The sequence below is a fragment of the Atta cephalotes genome (assembly GCF_000143395.1).
Source record: "Atta cephalotes unplaced genomic scaffold scaffold00016, whole genome shotgun sequence".
In the NCBI taxonomy this organism is placed as follows: Eukaryota; Metazoa; Arthropoda; class Insecta; order Hymenoptera; family Formicidae; genus Atta; species Atta cephalotes.
In genome coordinates this window covers 5,139,524-5,159,239 of record NW_012130080.1, presented here as the reverse complement: position 1 = coordinate 5,159,239, position 19,716 = coordinate 5,139,524, and the positions used below count along the sequence as shown (strand labels likewise).

At 33.4% G+C, this 19,716-nt stretch overlaps 1 protein-coding gene across 1 annotated transcript in view; it reads right to left on the bottom strand.

Moving 5' to 3' along the window:
* Positions 1–19,716, bottom strand: part of LOC105618356 — a 146,218-nt gene that overhangs the window by 61,729 nt on the left and 64,773 nt on the right. Inside the window, exons 3-6 of the mRNA XM_012199898.1 lie at positions 17,045–17,235; positions 14,807–14,996; positions 4,003–4,611; positions 2,558–3,471 (exon numbers count right to left, since the gene is read on the bottom strand). Coding sequence (XP_012055288.1) covers positions 2,558–3,471; positions 4,003–4,611; positions 14,807–14,996; positions 17,045–17,235 — 1,904 coding nt within the window. The remainder of the gene's footprint in view (positions 1–2,557; positions 3,472–4,002; positions 4,612–14,806; positions 14,997–17,044; positions 17,236–19,716) is intronic.

Sequence of the window (19,716 nt, the reverse complement as noted above, 5' to 3'; positions counted from 1 at the left end):
TCAATTAATATTTTTAAAAATTGATAGATGAGTCAAGTGGCAATTGCAAATAACATATTCTAACAATAATGAATCGCTTCAAATTCCGCACGTTTGCTTGATCTTAAATTCGAGATCGACACAACGCCAAATTCATCGGTGAATCGAGTGTCACGTACCCGTTTGAAATACTTTCTCCATCTCCTCGGGGACACAGAGAAAAGGAGAGTTAAAGCATCTCGGTGGAAAACATAAAGCTTGAAATAGTCGAATGACACCCAAATGCGTGCTTAAAATGAGAGAAATCGATAAAGTCGATAAAGTTCGAGTGAAAACGTGGTAATGTGAGCAAGAAATTAAAATCTATTGCAAAGAACATAAATGAAAAATCTCAAAAAGGTTTCCTCAGAAGTACCTTTGCGTACTGTGTAATGCAATTGCATGGATATGCATCTATTATGCGCGCAGATGCGTAAAATAGTCTTATTACACTCGATAAAGCAGCGGGAAAAATGTGGGCGTACGTAAACGAAAAAAGTTTATGCATGAATCTTCGTCCATGCTATCGTCCATAATATCAGATAAATTAGTAGTTTAATTATTGTAATGTAGGTAGCACTCGGCACACATTTATAGAGCACGGAAATTCAGCAATGTAAATCTTTCATTCTAGGGAGCCACGAATTATCATTTTTTAATAACAGAAAGAAATTAATACAAAGTGATAACTATTTTTATTTTAATTTAAGAAAGATTGATGATAATGGCTTTTACCAATTTTTTTCGAAGTACCTAGATCGTAATTATTACAGTTCTCATTATGAAGCCGTCGTTGAATTTCTCATGAGTTAAAAACCGCAGATCGAGATCTTTCTCGGCAAAAGTTTTCTCGTTCGTGAGCGAGCCAAGCGCGCAAGTATGCGAATGTATATTCACTCGATTCTCACAAGGTAAACACGCTTTTTCCACGTCTGCCATTTCTTCGCTCCCTTCGGGCAAAGACAAATATCCGTGCGATGGACCCTTTCGTCGCCCTTCGTCGCGCGACAAAACAAATTTTTCAATTTTGACGTCTCCGTGGGAATCGCACGAGCCTGATGGAAATTTTAGGGGTGGCCACCGAGCTTAACAGTAAATCCTGACGCTTTATAATATTTATACTATATGTTCACGAGCGTGCAGCCAAAGATCAATATTTAAAAAATTTATTGTTGTTACAAATGTAAAACAATGTATATTGATTATGAAAATGTTAATTATAGTGTAACCCATTACAAATTCTAGAAAACTTTTTATTTCAAATTTATAATTTATGCTAAATATTTATGCTAAATAATTTATTATTTTTTAAAAAGAGATTCATTTATGATTTTTTCTTTTTTACAATGGACAATATAAATCTTGATGTAAGTACAGAGATCTCTATGTCCATCTATATAAAAATTAAAACTTTTTCATTAATGTTCCCTTTATTTGTCTTTCTTCTTTTACTTTATCTCTCAATGTAGAAATCTAAATATAGATCTCCGTTCGCTCTCTCGTCTTTTACACTTCTTTTCATGGCGCGGAAGAGCAAATATCTTCATTGGCCGTTTGTCCTGACCAACCTCATATATGATCGAACGAACAAGCAGACTTTCTGTAATAACTCTTCGTCATCATCGAAGCTATCGATGGCACCATATCGAGCGTCCTTGAGGTGCAATAATGCCAACATATTCGCTAGTTCTTTATTCTTCGAGCCATTGAGTCACGTAAGTGGATTCACGCGATAAGTCGCCCCGTAAAATAGTCCCTACTTTTCAACGTAAAAAGTCATCGTTTCATTGTTAATTGAAAAGTTTTTATGGAACAATAGCGCGAGAAAGTAGTTTTAGGTGAAAGTTTAATCGTGGTCAAATAAAAGATTAATAAGTAAAAAAGAAAAATAAATAAAAAAAGAAGCAGAGAAATGGCTATAAAATTGGTAGTAAAAGAAAAAAGAAAAATTAGGAAATATAGAAGGAGTCTCACAACTATCGTGCAATATTTTAATAATAGCACATTCTGGAGACAAAATAGAATAAAAAAATCCTAATATGCAGAATTCGCGCAATGAGATTCGTACTTACACATGTCCATTAAATTTATTATCTCTTAGTAAGACGCATGTCTGTGTAACCATGAGCTTTAGCTCGCAAATTCTCAAGTGACATTATCAGTTATACGATCGATTATTTGATTGATAATTTCAAAATTATAACTTCAATATTTTCATATTAGAATTTTTTATTCTATCTTCAGAATATGCAATGCTATTAAACACTACTGGTAAGACATCTTAGCAAGAATAATTAAGCGGATAAGCAAAAAATTCAAGGTAAAAAATACTATACAAGCTTCCCGCCTATTTCAACAACTCAATTATACGGTAAACCTGGTAAACCCATCCGGCGCTTTGAACATAGTTTATTCTCCTGAAGCGCGCTTAACAGGCAATCTTATGAATTGTTCGGAACTTGCCATCCTCGGAGAGATCGTGATAAGTGGAAATTTAGAGTTCGCTTCAGCAAGTGAGTATATCTGTAAAACGACTCACCTATCATGGGCCGCCTCCTCGAGACAAGTGATGACAAGCTCGAAATCGTTGAGCTTCTTTTTGCCAAGCACACTCTTTAAATGTCCAGCCAATCGCTGCGCTTCGTCTGCAGGGAACTCCTGTCCCAGCAGAGACGTAATCCTGACGAGTTTGACACTCTCGTTGCCGGCGAGCGCATCGAAGAAATCATCCAGATATCTTGGATCAGATCCACGTTCCACTTGGAACACCACTTCGAGCGCTTCAAGCGTGCAAGCGGGACTCTCGAGGATCCTGGCCCATCCTTCTAGCTCTAAAGGGGACGTGTGTACCAATGGAGCCGGAGGTCGTTCGTTCGGTGCGGGCCCGAATCCAGGACCCGCTCCAACCAATCGGCAGACCGCTGAGATGTTGCCATCGGATGCACCGGCTGCCTTTAGCAACGAGAACACAGCTCTGGGTGGCACTTCCAGCGGACATAATTGATTCAGAATCAAATGGGTCTTGGGACCTAGCAAGCCGGCTAAATGACCGATGATACCCGAGGGTAGGCCCTCCAATTCACGGCGCAGGATGTTGGCATATTGCGCCACCGAAGTAAGATAGTACGCCGCCAAGAATTCCGCCACTGCCATATGAATAGGCGTGTAAAGATCTGGTTTGCGTCTTTGACCGAAGGTCAGGCCCCTCGTGAGGAAACCGAGTCGAGTAACTTCGATGCCTCCACCTCGTGCCCTTAGCTCAGCTTCCGTGTAACAGCATCTGCCCTCCCTTAAGGCAGCCAGGGATACCTTGCCGAAGTCCTCGAGACGCTTCCTACAATGGCCTGGAATTTCCTCGTTATAGGGAATCGGCGGATCTAAGCTCCTTTTCACGATGCACTTCACCGCAGCTTGTACGAGGGCGCTTGTCTCGGTCGGTAGATTTCCGGAGTCCTGGTAAGCAAAATCATGTTCGTGGATCAAGATATTTCTATAGGATTTTCTAGGGCTCTTTACATTATACGTTGTTTGAAAATCGAAAAGTGAACCATTTCCAAAAGATATACAAAGAAAAAAAATTTATAGTCACAATAAAACTGTCGTGTATATATTCGTAAATAATATAAAAACAATCACTTTAGATATTATTTTTAAAAAAATCACTTTTTAAATTACATATAATGGAAATATTTATTAAAAATAAATTTACGTAAAAATAATTTATATAAATATAAAAATTCATTGCTAAATTCATTTTATCGTTAAAGATAATACTTCTAGCGCATGTGAGTCTTTAAATAAAATTAATAAAAACTATTTAATATGATTCGATGATTTTATAATCTAACAAATTTTTAATTTTCATTACAAGTTTTATATGATTTATTAATATTTTTCTTTTAAAAAATAAGAGATGTAATTTCCTAACTAAAATTCTTCGCATTATAACTAGCAGACATTCGATATTTCTAGTTAAAATCCTACCTGATACAAGCAACAGAGCATGATCCAACCGAGCGGATGCTGGCCGAGCTGCCTGACGGATTGCGGTTGCACATTAAGCGCTTCAAGAAATTCGCAGGCCTTCTCGGCGATATCGTTGTGAATGAAATAGGCCACGCAGAGCCGTTCAACGTGCGGCCATTCGAGGCCGGCTAGATGAATTCTGCGTTGAATCAAAGGTGCGAGAGCGATTGAGTTGCTAGGCGAGCACGTAACTAGAATCCTGGCGTCCGGGAACAATCGTCCCTCTAGGAGATCGGCTGCATCGCCGAGTGATGCTCGGCCGCCCACGCATTCATCGTAACCGTCCAGGACGAAGAGTACGCGATCCTCCATCAGGTGCAAAGTACGCCATACCTGCGCGATCGCATCACCCAATGCGGCCGTTCTTGGGAATAATTCTCGCGCCAGATAATTCAGGACGGGGCTACCGCGAAGCTCGCGCAACGGCACGATAAACGCCAAAGCAGGACCGTCACTCTGTGTCGCCCATTGATGCAATAGTCGCAAACAAAGAGTGGTCCGGCCGCTTCCGGGGCCACCCTCGATAGCGACGCGCCGCGGCGCCTCGGATACGGTACCATCACTCAACTGGAAATCATAATTTGTTTCATATGAATAAAATGTAATAATAAAAATTGGAAAGATAAGTGTAACACTTTTGGCAAAAAAATATCGATCGCTATGCACTTATCAAGATTTGATTAATGATTTGATAAATATTATTATTATTAATCATTATAATCATTATTATAATCAAAGTATTAGAATTACAATAAGATATTAAAAATCAACATATATATTTTGATTATTAATATTAATTAAGGTATTATATAATCATGATTGATTGTAGAATGTAAATTCGTGTAAAATACTTGATCATCCCTGATCTGTTGATTAAATTTAAAAAAAATGTTTGTTTGCAATTATTCAAAATTTTCAACAAAAAAAATAAATTGAAACATTTTCCACAGCGGATTAGAAGAAAACAAATACGTAATATTAGTGTTTAATTTAAATTTCACATAACAAAACGTGACAGCAAAATATATTATGCAGAGTTTGTGTAAAGGAAAAATAAAAAATGTAAATTAACTAAAACAAACTCGTGATAAGTGTCATTTATGTAGACCGCAGACGACTGGCCGACTAAAGCAGAAATATAAAAAGGGTTAATACAATGAATTGTAAAGTAATAGTTTTTTCATATAGCGAAAATTCTTGCCGTATAATCAATGATGCGAAAATAAGAGGAAAAAATTTAGTTTGTCTGATCAACTTCTCGGATTCTTCTTGGATTCCTGATCTCCAGTCAGAGCTAATTAAAATCTAAACTCCTTCTCCACACATCTCTAATCCTTTTCAATATATCAATCATCATTTGGAATTTTGTAACTTCCAACACCTTATCGCCTATCACACGTGAGATCAACGTTCAACACTACGTCTTATAATTTGTACAATTAAACAACATTATGGCAAAATGTTTCTCCACAAGAATCGATACGTTTTTTGAACATTTCTCTTTGTATTTGTGAAGTTGCAAATTTTTTTCAATTTTCGATCCTTAGACTCGAGATTGAAGTTCTTTTAACACCTCATGTTATTAAAAAACTCAAAAAATTGCTAGAATGTTAAAATTTTTTTGCATTGCATATTATATGGTTGAATTTCCTATATAATTATTTTGATGATCCAACAAAATTATTTTCAGATCTGTATCTATCTAAATTTTTAGCTATTTTAGCAAAATCGTTCCCTTCACGTAAATAATGCAGCATAGTAGTAGTAAATAATGCAACTATTATAATTTTATAGTGCTGTTCTGATCATTCGTTCGTTTGACTGTCCGATTGCAAAATTTTTCAGAAATGATCTAACTTTTTTCAATTCCGTTATGTTTCAATATTTTTAACAAAGTTTTTTTCAAGTTAATTATAGGTTTTCGCTGCACTATTTCGTTGCAAAAGATTTATTATATTTGTGTATTTTTTTTGTCACTATATTTGTGTTACCGATATCTGCAGCCTTATTGCAAAAAGCTCTTTGCTCTCGCGATAGTCGTGAAATATCAAAGCTCTAATATGCTCGCTAGCAACAAATATCGCGCGGAATAATGCTATCTGTCTACTTGCCACCAATCTAGGACAATCCCTGATAGGACAGTAGTGTATTCGTATTATGCTCGAATAGGAAGCAAAAATATTACGCGTTGCAGTTACAGCATTATGCAAACGATTAGCAGGAGCAGGCGATTAAACCACGTTTGTTTCGCATCATATAGCGTTGAGGGCAACGCCATTAACCGACGGTTAGATCGCCGTACCATCGATGATGGTGGCAAATGATCGACGATCGATATCGGTAAGCAGTATCTCGATTCTCGTAATCGATAACCGTAATCCGTAGTACGGAACACGCAACGTTGCCGGTCATTCACTCTGTCAGCGATAATCGATCCGGTCGCGCGCGGCGTACACAATCTGTCGGTCGATGGATAACAGCGCCGGCCATTATACAGAGTACGATTGCAACATCCGGTTATTGGAATACTGGCGGATGAAAAAGAGTACGATACGAGTACATTCATTGTATAGGCGCGCTTCCCAAACAATTTTGAACTGATAAAATATATATTTGATAAAACTTTTATTACATAAAGCGTATCTATATCAATACACCTGTATCTATACACCGATGTATGTACACGTATGCCAGAGAGGTTCAAATATTATCAATTCACTGCCTGAGAGAGAGATTCAGAGATTCCTGGTTTAAATTTGAATACTTTTATTCAACGAAAATTTGAGTCTAATTTAATTTTCTCACTGTCTTAAATATTAGATATTAGTGTTCGATAAAATATTAAAAGGCTTAAAGATATGATGAGATAAATATGTACAGAAGGATTGCGATTAATCATTAGCAGATTAATTGTTTCTTACTTCAAAAATGACAATTAAAAAAATTACGTTTTTAAGAAAAGGGGAAAATCTATTTTTTAATAAAAAATTATTGACTAATAAATCGATAAAAAAGAATACATTTTTAAAAATATGATTAAATGTCATTTTCATTTCATATAGCAATCTTTAAAAGTTATATTCTTTTTAAGATGTAATGATTTTGATATCCTACAAACAATTTATAACAAGTTCAGAATAATTCAATAAAAATGGCACTCAAAAGATCACCAACATTGAAAAAAAATAATCATACGGTTAAAGCGAAAAATTATCTAGATAAAGTTAAAATCGCTAAATGGTTAGCACTGCGATATTGGATATGTATTGCTAATCAATATAGATGACAGAGAGAGAATTTATATCTGAACTATTCATTAAATTTGTCAAGAAAGTTTCTCCATAACGTTCAATCAGATGACTGTAATTCATATTTAGCAGTGATTCATATTTTATGAGATCTAAATTTTCTTACATAAATTGTTAGAATATTGTGCTATAAATTCTACTCTATAATACATAATTTTCTATCAAATACAAGAAACAGCGATAATTCTAGCTGGAGCAGCAAAATATGTTTTTTTACTTAAACAGTTTATATTTACTTTAATCCGTTAAAATAATTAAATTCTATAAATAATTTCTTCTTTAAACTTCGACTAAAACTATTTTAATTCTAAATCTAATTCTTTTATAAAATTCTTTATAAAAGATTTTCATTTTTATTTACAAAAACGACACAACTCAAAATTGTCATGCATTCTTGTAGAAGATATTAATATGATCTCTTTGAAAACCTTAAAAATGATGAAATGCTATTTGACCGATGGAGGCTAAAGTTAAATTAGTTTACTTTTGCTGATTAATTGAGTAACCTTTATCTAACTCATTCATAGTAATAACTCAAAAATCATATTTTTTAGTTGTGTCATTTTTCAAGTGGGAATATATTATCAAATCTTTATTCAAACTGATATTATCACATCTTAACATTTTTTATTAAGAAAGACGAATTCAATTCGTTCGACTGACGTTCAATTGAAATTAATTGATTCAAACGTTAACCGAGAGGGATTAACGAAACGTCGATAGCATGACGCGGGTTTTTGATGAGATAATGCAACAACATAGATGCATGAAGGATCGTAAGCTCGTTACCGGATAATCCGCCGCAGAATAATTCCTGCGTCATGCGGGATCTACCTATCAATCCTTTGATAGAACCGCATTTGTTCCGACCACTTCCAGCCGCAACCAATTTCGAATGCCGAGAAATGAGGGACAGGCGAGAAAAATATCCTGCGGAAACGACGGATGCGAAGTGCGTCAGGGAGGGTCGCGTTGAAAGGATACAAGGCGATAAATCCTTCGTTTCCGAGAAGATTAGAAAGTCTACACGCTCGTAAATATTCTTCGATAAACCGCAATGGGGAGGCATGTGGCGAAAGCAGATGACATTCATTATTGTATTACGTGAGGAGGGTCAAAGTGGATTATTTAAATATAATTTAATGAAATCGTTGATTTGCCATAGCAGCAACGGAGAAAGGCAATTTTTTTCAAGATAACAACGTGCTCTTGAAATTTTTATATAAACAAAACTTTTATAAAAACGAATTATTTTTATTTTCTCGACAGCAATTCTAAAAAAAGGAAATCAAATTTAAACAATATTAAGCGAAAAATCGACTGTGCGATAAAACACATAAATGAAAAATGCCATTCAATTAAGGAAGTTTTTTGTATCTAATAATATTTCTTGTAAATTTATATAATTTTCAGTTCAAAGCAATCTGTGCGTCGATTTATCGGCCTTAAAATGTAGTTCTAAACTGAAGCTGAAATAGTAAAATAACTTAAAGACAAATAATTTAATATTATTGAAACAAATAAATATCTTAGAAAATTTTGATTTAGGACAGTGTTTTAAAATCAATAAATTATAGGCGCATAGTTTGTTTAAACTGGAAATTGTATAAATTTATAGAAATACATATTATTAGGCATGAAGAATTGCTTTGACAGAATATGGCATTTTTCACTCATGTGTAAATAAAATTTAAATTGCATTGTAATTATAGTATCATGTATCACTTAGATATAATGTGAATTATGGAAACTATATATGTATATAATTTCTACGTAATTCTTAATTAATATATATTTAATACATAATATCATATTAAATTATTACATTGCATAATCATTACATTCGTTAATTATGATGCAACAATAAATACTTATATTAATGCAACATATGTATGTCAGTGCCAATTATTTCTCCTGGTGATCCAATTAGACGCAACAACAAATGAAGGAATGAGTTGAAAATGATAGCGTCCACAAATCTCAGCGAAAAAGATCGGTATACACCGTATTCATACGATACGTAAGAGATATCGCGCTTCATCCTGCCGCAGGAAATTTAAGGAGACAGTGATACAGGAAGCGAAGGGCGTTTCACGGGAGCGATGTGTCTCTTCGCGAGCATATCGTGGAAAGAAACGCGATGGGAAAGATTCGCTGTGGAATCGTGCCAGCCAGGTCGCGACATTTTCAGATATACGTCCTCGCATATATCGGAAATGGCAGGCAGCGATTGGACGTGCATCGATTCCACATCGGCGGGATCATCCTCTTTCCCTTCATCGATCTATCATCGATCCGACCGCGCAAACCGACGGAATATACAAACGCGGCGTCGGCTTCTCCGCAGAAAAATCTCTGAAATAATAAAATGCAAACCTAGTAGCTCCTATCCATAACATCGACGCTTTTGTAATTCTGTGTATTTTTTACTTTTAGATTACATGAAATTTATGAGGATGATATATCCTAGCGCATTTCTCTTTTAGCGCTGCTCGCACATCGCGAGACCACACATTTATTAATGATCGCAATTATTCATTTTCCGCCCTTTTAATTTATCGAAATCGACTGATTTTTTTCCTATTTTTAAAAATATTTTTCGTCTATATTTTGCTAAAATTGCTGTATGATGTAGTTTTATGATTATAAAGGAGTCAATTTTCGAGTATAATATCTATTAGCGAAAAATGGCCGCGTTACTCGATAATTTATTGCATACAAATTTATAATAATAAAAATAATCGCACAATGTCATAAGCGATCGCCATTAATATATATAATAATATATATAATAATATAATAATATATATAATAATATATATAATAATTTTTTAACAATTTGAGAATCGAATACGAATAGCATTTTTGTGAAATAAACAAAGTCAATGTTATGTCGATATTTTTGTTGAAAACTTCGACAAACAGCTCGATTCGAGGGTCTTAATCATTCGTTTTTTCAAGTATCGACCTCGGTATTTTGATTTCAGCAACCTGGTGAACGGCAACAGGATTTTTCCACGAGTTATGCTCAGTTCTCAGGGACTCGTGTGTTGGTTTTGCTGGCAATATACACTGATTCTTCATCGATTTTATCGATGAATACTTCGATAAATTTGAGAACGCATATTCCCGAACGAATAAACCACGTTCTATTTATATAGCGAAAAAAAGATAAAAAGTGTTTGTCAAATGATGTAGTTTTAAAATATGCATGTAACGTATATATAATCGTCATGTATTTAACGCTTCAAAATTGATTATGTAAAAAAGAAACATAATTACTTGCATTATTTATTAAAATATGGAAAAATCGTGAGATATGGATTAAATATGCGCCACTGTCCACGTAATATTTATATCAATTAAAAATTTGATAAAATTGAACACATGATATTACGAAGCTTATATTTAAAAAACTATATTTTATTTAAAAAAAATAACATTACTTTAAAATATACATTCTTTTTTTATAATAAAAGAAGTTACTATACTTATATCATATTTTTAAAAACATATTTTATGCGAAAAATATTTCATATACCAAAGTCAACAATTCATATTAAAAGTCATAGAAATCGTACTTGTGAAATAATAATTTAAGATTTTTTTCAAATATTTTTAAATAAATATTACAATATTATCGAAAAGTCATTTTTTCTGAAGTTTTTGTCTCTTCTTACGTTTACGTGCACAACCTTTTTTCGCATCAGTTCTTTAATTTTTGATAGTCCGGAAAATTAAAGTGTATGATGTACCGCAAATGCGAATATATTTGGCGGTTCTAAGGTTCCTAAAGAGTGGTTCTACCCTCGTCCTTTTTCACGGTAGAAACAAATCGGTTTTACGATGCGGATTCATTCCCGTGCTGCCGGTGCACGTATGTGGTTTCCCAAGCTCGGTCTATGTGCTTGCATCTTCTTTCTTTCCTACCCTACATATCCTACGTATGTCTCGACGGTTATGAGGCTCATTTTTCGACGCAAACATTTCCGGGCGACGAGGCACATTGTCTACATTTTGTGGCTCTTTACGTTACATAGTCGTGATACGATATATATTTATTGAAAATAACGAACAAGAGATACGGGTTTTAATAAGAGAAAAAGAATATCAATGATAATGAGTTCATTTAAAATAGCAAAAATAATGTTTTTAATCGATTTTTTTACTTCAATAAGATATGTTTTCTCAGATACATATCATTTTATTAATTTATACGTGAAAATAATAAATTAAATGATAAACAGATTAATTAAATAGATTTAATAGATCATCAATGTAAGTAACTAGATTAATAATTAAACAATCGTATGTTTTCATAAACTTTAAATTAATGTGTTTTTATATATTATGGATAATCACTATATAAGATCATGATTTTATTATTTTAATTTTAATTTATATTATTAATATTTACAATTTCTTGTTGTAAAACAATAGTTCTATATTTTCATAACCGTTATTTTCATTTGTATAATTATTTTTCATGGTTACTGCATTATATTTTCAAAAACTATTATGTGTTTTGCTCACAATTATAATATCGATGTAAACAATTTTAAGATTCGACGAAAAGAAATAAAACAAAGTATAGACTTTATTCTCCGGTAGGAATTATCATCGCTTTTCCATTTAAGAACGTGGGCAACTCTTGAGGAAACGTTAGGGCTTATCGTTCTATAGAACAATACTTCATTATGCGATGCAGAAGGTCTGACCGATTGGCGTCTCAGCGTCGCGATCAAAATCCCTTTTATCCGAGGAACGAGAGTTAGAGCAACGGAGATATTATCGCCCAGACGTGAATGACCGTTTGCAAGACGTGAGAACCGTGCAAGGAGCTTGAAGCACTATTCACCCCTTGGCATTACTTGATGTGATCGATGTGCTACGTACGTGTACGTATATATCGAATTCTGATACATTCAACAATTTGTCTGAATTGGATATTACGACTCATCTGAATTTTAGAAGATCAAGTCGACATCTCGATCTTAGCGACTTAATTAGTATGAGCTCATTTTTAAGCGACAATTTATTAAATTTATATCTCCTATTTTATTCAAAGCGTTACGAAAACTTGAGATTTTTATTTCAGTAATAATTTATTAAATATACTTTCCTTGATAAGACAGAATAGAAGAATTGCGAACACTATAGGTAAACGCAAAAAATATTATTATAGTGTTATAGTGTTGGAATAGTGATATTTCTCTCATTTCTTGCACCCAATGATAATTCGATATACCTATGTTTAGAGCCACACTAAACACGTAATCATAAAAAGTTTAAGATAAATATTATTACATATTTTCGATAATTATATTGTAAGAGAGAATGAGAAAATTACGAATACTTAAAAAAAGAGAAAATTAAATAAGTCAGCGATATTATTTATCAATTATATGTAGAAGCTTCTATTCAAAGGATGGTCTTAAATTATAATAATTAACATTTATACATTGTTAGATATCAAAGTAACAATAATAATCCTTGTAGTTAAATTTTTGTTACAAACATTTTGTTATTTTTAACTTTCATGTATGTTAAAAAGAAAATGAATCCATTTCTGTAATTAGTTTTAAAATAAACAACATTCGTATTAACATATGCACTTTTAGTAAATAATAAATAAAATTTGAGCCAATATATTAATATATTTTCTTGTGTTAAATTGTTTAATTTCATTATTTTAGATAAATTAACGACATATTAAGTAGAAGCGGCGGCCTACAGAAATGATTAAAAATAGCTCAATTGGGTATAATTTGATATTATGAATTTAACAGCGTATATTATTAATATAAATTATAATTTTAACAAAACCGATGCAGTATTGTTCTACGTAACGGCGGATAATTCCGAGCAAGGGTTTTGTTTAAAATTATAGTTTACATGATAATATATGAATGATAATTATTATAGTTTAAAGCTGTATAACTGGAATATCTTTTGAATAAAAACTTCCATTAATTGATCAATAATTTTTATTTAACTTTTCCCTTATAAATATTCGCAGTATCCTTTCTTCTCCACTCATCCCCTTACACATTTAATAAGTTTTTCTATCTTTAATGTACTACTAACAACTAATGAATTGCTAATCAACATTGTTAATGAGAGTTCAAAAGAAAGTATTCAAATCTATTATAAATACATCATTTTCATTTATGATTGTCACTTCTTTTCTTTTACCTAATGAAAAACAAATAAAATTGATTACGTAAACCGATTACATAAACCGCCGACCAATTTAATGTTACAATCCTTTCATCCGCGAAAAAAGCGATTCGGCGCAATTTAATCAAAACAACTATCCGGTCAAAGCAACTGCGACCATAAATCGCGAGCGCGCCGATTCCGAGTGTCATTGCATTTCACTCGCGGGAGACTGCATCGAGAGATCGGAGAGCGCAAGAAGTCGAACAGTCTCGTATTGAGAACTCGAGATAGCGAATCGCGAAGAGAAGAAAGTTCGCGAAACTTTTTCAACCCTCCTGTCTCTTTCGCACTCTCACTCTGGAATTTTAAAGGACACCAACTTGGCTTTCACATTTCTGAGGGAACTTGCTCAGCGACGGGGCGACGACAACGAAACGAGCTTTCGACAGTCGTCAGAGGAAACTCCCTTGCGGTTTCTTTGGACATCCGGGACTTGACTTGCTGCTCGTCCGCGCAATTACGGAGTCGATATCATGCAAATTCGCGGCTGTCGACGAAAGATCTCGGTCTTCTGATAAAGCACCGCGAAAACTCGTATGTGTCGTGCATCGTCAAGCGAAAATCTGTTTAACGTACAAATCCATTGGCCTGCTTATAATGTAATGCACATTAAAAAAAATATTAAATTTTAATAAATAATTGCTTAAATAGTTCTAACAATAAATAAATATTTATTAAATGTAAACATATATTTATTCGATACAAAAACCATTAATTTGATTTAATTATTATTTTTTTTAGTGAATAAATATTTATTTACTGTATTTAATAATTATTTATTGTTAACACTATTTAGATATGTATTATGTGCCTATTAAGATTTAATAAATCGTTTTTTCAGTGTGTATTAGTTTTGCCTAATTTTGATGTATTTCTGGGCTATTTTATCTTTCTGTGCACAGCGACCGAAAAAATAAAAATTTAACTTTTTTAAACTAATTTATTTTACAAATTTCTTCACAAACATATCTCTCTTGTATATATTTATATTTAGAAATATAATACGACAAATAAAATCATATATTACCAAAAATTTTAATGTAAATATCGAATAAAGAATAAATATTAATGATGTAAATATCTTGTTTGTACTACTTTCATTTATCCTAAAACCCTTTCTATTTTTATATAAAACATCCTCTTCAGGTTTTTATTAAATTGTATGCCTCTGGGCAATATCTATGCTTTGAACCATCGATATAACACAATTATTGGATTTTAATTACACTCACCCTGACGGGAGCGAAGATCTGGTCGGGCTTGATGTTTTCGAGACGGTGTTCCTGCTCGCTCTTGTGCACCAGCTGCAGATGCGGCTGAAAGTGCGCCGGACAGAGGGTGCCGAGCGGTAGCGGGGATGCCCATGGCGGTAGATGGGGCGGATCGCGAGTGCCCAACTCCCTGTAGAAGGTCTTCAGGAATCTGCAACGATAGGGTTCGGGGTTATTCAATCCGTGAGTATAGAACGGAAATTCTTCGAGCGAAGTCATAGAACGATGGTTCGCCAGATTCCGAGGGGCACAGATCAAGGGTTGATGAAATAGTTTTGGTGTTCCCAACAAGATAGATGGGAATTGATAATCGCGAGATTCAAAGTATTGCATTGTTCAGAATATAATATGTTCAAAGTATAAGGGGGACATGGTAATAACGATGAATGTTTTAATAACTTTCGGAATCACAAAAACTTGGGCAAATTTTCTGCCTGAAAATATTGATTATGCATAAAATTTCATTTTTCTATATAGTAAGAACATAATATATAATATAACTGAGAGGTGTATTTAAAATTTACATATAAAAATATTATTAGACAGTAAAATCTGATCTTAACTATATTACCTTTTTCTTACTTATTTCATTTATACATTTTTCAGACGAAAAAAAGGGCAACGAAGCATTAAAATCTAAATCAAATTTGAGTTAGACTCGATAAATAAAGTGGCGCAAGAAGGTAAGAACGAGATAAAGATTTAACATCACTCATGAAAAGCAAGGAGCAATGTCAATTTAACGTGAGTGATCCCTCCATTTGCCAGGTGATCGGTAAATTTCCCAAGACGACAAAATGATGATACAAGCAAAATGTTGGACGGTGCATTCGTGTATACCTCTCGCCATACAGATTGATGGTTCTTGCAGGAAAGCCCGCAGGGCTATGAAAGTAATCAGGAGAAGAGCGTACTGATGGGAGGTAAGAAAATAAAGTTCGCGAGACTTTTATGTCTTTCAGATGATCGGTCATAGAAGTCTATTCTGATTTTATGGAAGTCATTAGACCGGATATCCGTCTCACATACATGTCGCTCTCGTTATGTTCACTCAAAACATTCTCGAATATACCGCAAATTTAATTCACCCGCACGAATGCTTTTATGTACATTTATGATCCCGCATACCTGCGTCCGCTGTTCTAGAACTGCTTTCATTAACGTCAATTAAATTAACCAGAGTTTAACTAATGTTAAATTTAAACTGCAATATCGGTTACACTACATCAAAGAAAATTGAATTAACCACTATTACTATTTGATTAGTACAATGTTAGACTAATTAAAATTACAATTGTAGAACTGTTTCCACGAAAGCATTAAATTATGTTTACGTAAATTGTATTACATGAGAATCTTAAAGTGGCAGAAATAAAATAATTTAAAATTATGTAATATATATATATATATATATATATATATAAAAAACATATAACATTGCTTTTAAAATCCAGTTTACACAGTCAATTCACGACAGAATTTGAAACAGATTCTATTTATAATTTTATATATCAAATTATAATAGGTATGTAAAGTTGTAATTTATGTTATTTAAATATGGATAAAACTTGTTTGTTTATCCGATTGGACTTTATTTAAAGCGCTTATAGATTTTCAATGTTTATTACACCAGATACAATTGACCAATCACAGGTTATTTATACCCTGTGCGTATTTTAATGCGTTTTTTAATGTATAAAATTACAAATAAAATTCTATCTCGAATTCTATTACGAATTATGTGTTAATTCTTTATTATATAAATAAATAATTACACGGATTCATTAACATTTATATAATTCTCGAAAAATATTATATAGTGAGCTACAAATATCTGTAACGTTTAAATTAATTATCTACCGTTATAACATTACTATAGGAAAGAGAAAAGCGAAATAAGCCAAAATTAAATTTTGAATTGGAATTGAGAGTAATTAAAACGTACAGCATTTTGACAAAAAGTTTCTCGTTGTACCGCTTTCAGTATCTACAATAGTTTGTACCGAATGAAATCACCTCCGAGAGTATCATCTCGGAACAATGAGAACGTATATAAGCATGTTGGCAGGCAAAAACACGTCTAATGGAATTAGACTCTCTCTTGGACCAGGAACGATGATTTCGCCCCGGAGAAATAAGGATTCCGTCTCGCGTAGCGAGAGAGCTGCGGATGGCAAGATCATTGAACGAGTGACTCACCTTAACAGTCTTCCCAGGGGATCCCTCTCCGGGGATGTGGGACCGCCGAGACCACTTCCGGCGCCGAGTCTACGCGAGGACGCGCGCGCGCTCGATATGTATGCGGCCGGCGCGGGCGGCGGGCTGCAAGGCGGACAACAAACGGGACTGCTACCCCCCGGGGTTGAGAGGGTGTAACTCCTCTCCAGCTCCTGCAACAGACGAGAGAATGGCGGTTATGCAATAGCGAAACCTTGAGCTCTCAACCAAAAGGAAATGTAGTGTATTAAAAACTTAAAATTTAACGATATCAAATTTTTTGAATTTGACATTTTTTGGAGATTACTATATAATATATTCCATAATTTTACATTTTTTGCTGTATATGAATTTTTATTAAATCTGGTCTAAATTTGCGTACCAAATTTTTTCATTCATATAAAATATTTAAAAACAATAGCACTTGCTGCATTGGCCATATCTGAGATATCAATCGCAAAATATCAAAATATCCATTTGCTAATATCTTGCAGATATATTTACATTTAAATTATATAATATAATAAATTTTACAATTAATAATATTCATAAAATCGTGTTGTTATTGACAATCAGTTTATACAATTTTTATTTATAAGTGAAAAACTGTATTTGTTTTATTATGTAATATTTTCAAAAAAATTTTGTTTTTCGTATTAATTTGTGTTGATTTATAATTCGCTAACGTTTAAATATAATATATTTTGTAAATCCTCAGAATACGTCGTGCATTCTGCCATTAGAAAATACGTCAAACTATCAGAATTACAAACAGATTCTGAGAATGAATGATGGTGAGCTGCAAGAATCTTCACGATGAAGATGTAAGTTTAAGACACTAGACTAGGACCGAGGTGAAGAATCGAATTTACGATTTCAAGAGAAGTCGAGAATGAAGCTCCTGGGTATGAGTGAGCGTTTGATTTTCGCTGTTTTCGGCGGTCTAGTTAAACCTAAGGATTTAGTTTCGGGAAATTTTCAAGCAATTTTGCGAGCCTGAGCTTTATCGCGCGCGCACTTTCACATTGTTAACAGAACTCAAGGATTAAACTTCGGAACTGAACTCGACTCTTGAGATTTACGGAGGCCGGTGGTCCCGACGACGCCTGCTTTTGAATTTAATTAATGCACCGAAGTGAATTTCATTTTTCAGTTCTTGTTGCTAGAAAATAATATATAATATTCAAGAATTTAGAGATTGCTCACATTCAATGATAATATTGTCAAAAGTAACAAAAAGATTAGATACGTTAAGATTCGAAATATAAGATTTAGATTTAAATTTAAACTTAAAATTTAAATTTAAATAAACTTTAAGATTTTTTAATTCTACTTAAAATTTGAGTGATTAATAGATTAATTATGAAAATTAACTATACTATACTCCATAATTATACGTTCCCTTGTTTGCATACGTTTTATTAATCTTCCTTTGTGTAATCCTGTGCATAATATTATGTGCGAGAGATCTCTTTTATCAACGAGGACACGCGTCATTAAATTGGAATTTTCATAAAATCCAGCGAACAGAATAGCTTCAATCGCGCAAGTTTATTACAACTTCCAAATGAAAGTAACTTTCGTTATTAACGTGCAACGTTTAACTTTCTGATGGCAGACCCAATCAAAGCTTCTTCTTTTCCCGTCGAGAATTTCTCGGAATTTGCAGTAGACGATTGTTGCCTAAATGGAAATCAGAAAACTTCGAATTGACTAGTCCTCCACGGTCGATCAAACGCGACTTAAACTATCAATCGTCTGCGAACTAATAAATCCAACTGCAGTCGGCAAATATTCCTGTAATTATCTACCTACACTAATTCCCATGCGCTCTTTTCATTTAAATGGAAAAAGAGATACGAAGCAACTAATCCAGAAAACAGTACGTTTGTTTGCTTTAGTGATTTCATTTAAATCCCTTTCTTCTTGCAAATCTGTATTCATATATCACTACTCACGCAACAGCAATCTTTTCAGTAAACGTACTATGTAACGAATAATTAATTAACCATGTTTATCTTGCATCTGTATTCTGTATATATATTCTGTACATATATTCAGAAAAGCAAAAGAGATCTCGAAATTCTACAAGATTGTCTCACATATCCTCATTATCTTCAGAAGAAAGAAAAGATAAAAGGGAGAGAAATTTATTTAATGAAATAATTGGTCACGATTTATAAAAACACAATTATCTTTTCTATCTGTAAAAGAAAAAGTACTTCTATTACCAAAATAATTTAATATTAAAAAATCACTATTTAATCTTTTAAAATAGTAATAATTGAATTTTGAAAAATATGTTTTCCTATCGAATGCATTTCTCATAAAGCTTTCAATATTCCAACGAAAGAATATAAAATTTAAAAAATTCGCGTAACCTCAAAGAATCGGATTTTATCCTTACCTTAATTATCAACGAATGATTATGATGTGTAGAGAAATGCATTTTTATTCGAATTAAGAAGTGGGAGACAAAAAGACAAGACTTGGCGGTGAAGCCTCAGTAATCGCATTATTCTCAGATATTAATTCCGCTGGAAGGCAAGGCTGCCTGTAACGACCTTCACCGGGCCACGATGTTAATTGATGAAATGAAACAACGAACAAAGTAGAGATCTTTCTTCTCTCTCTTTCTCTCTCTCTCTCTCTCT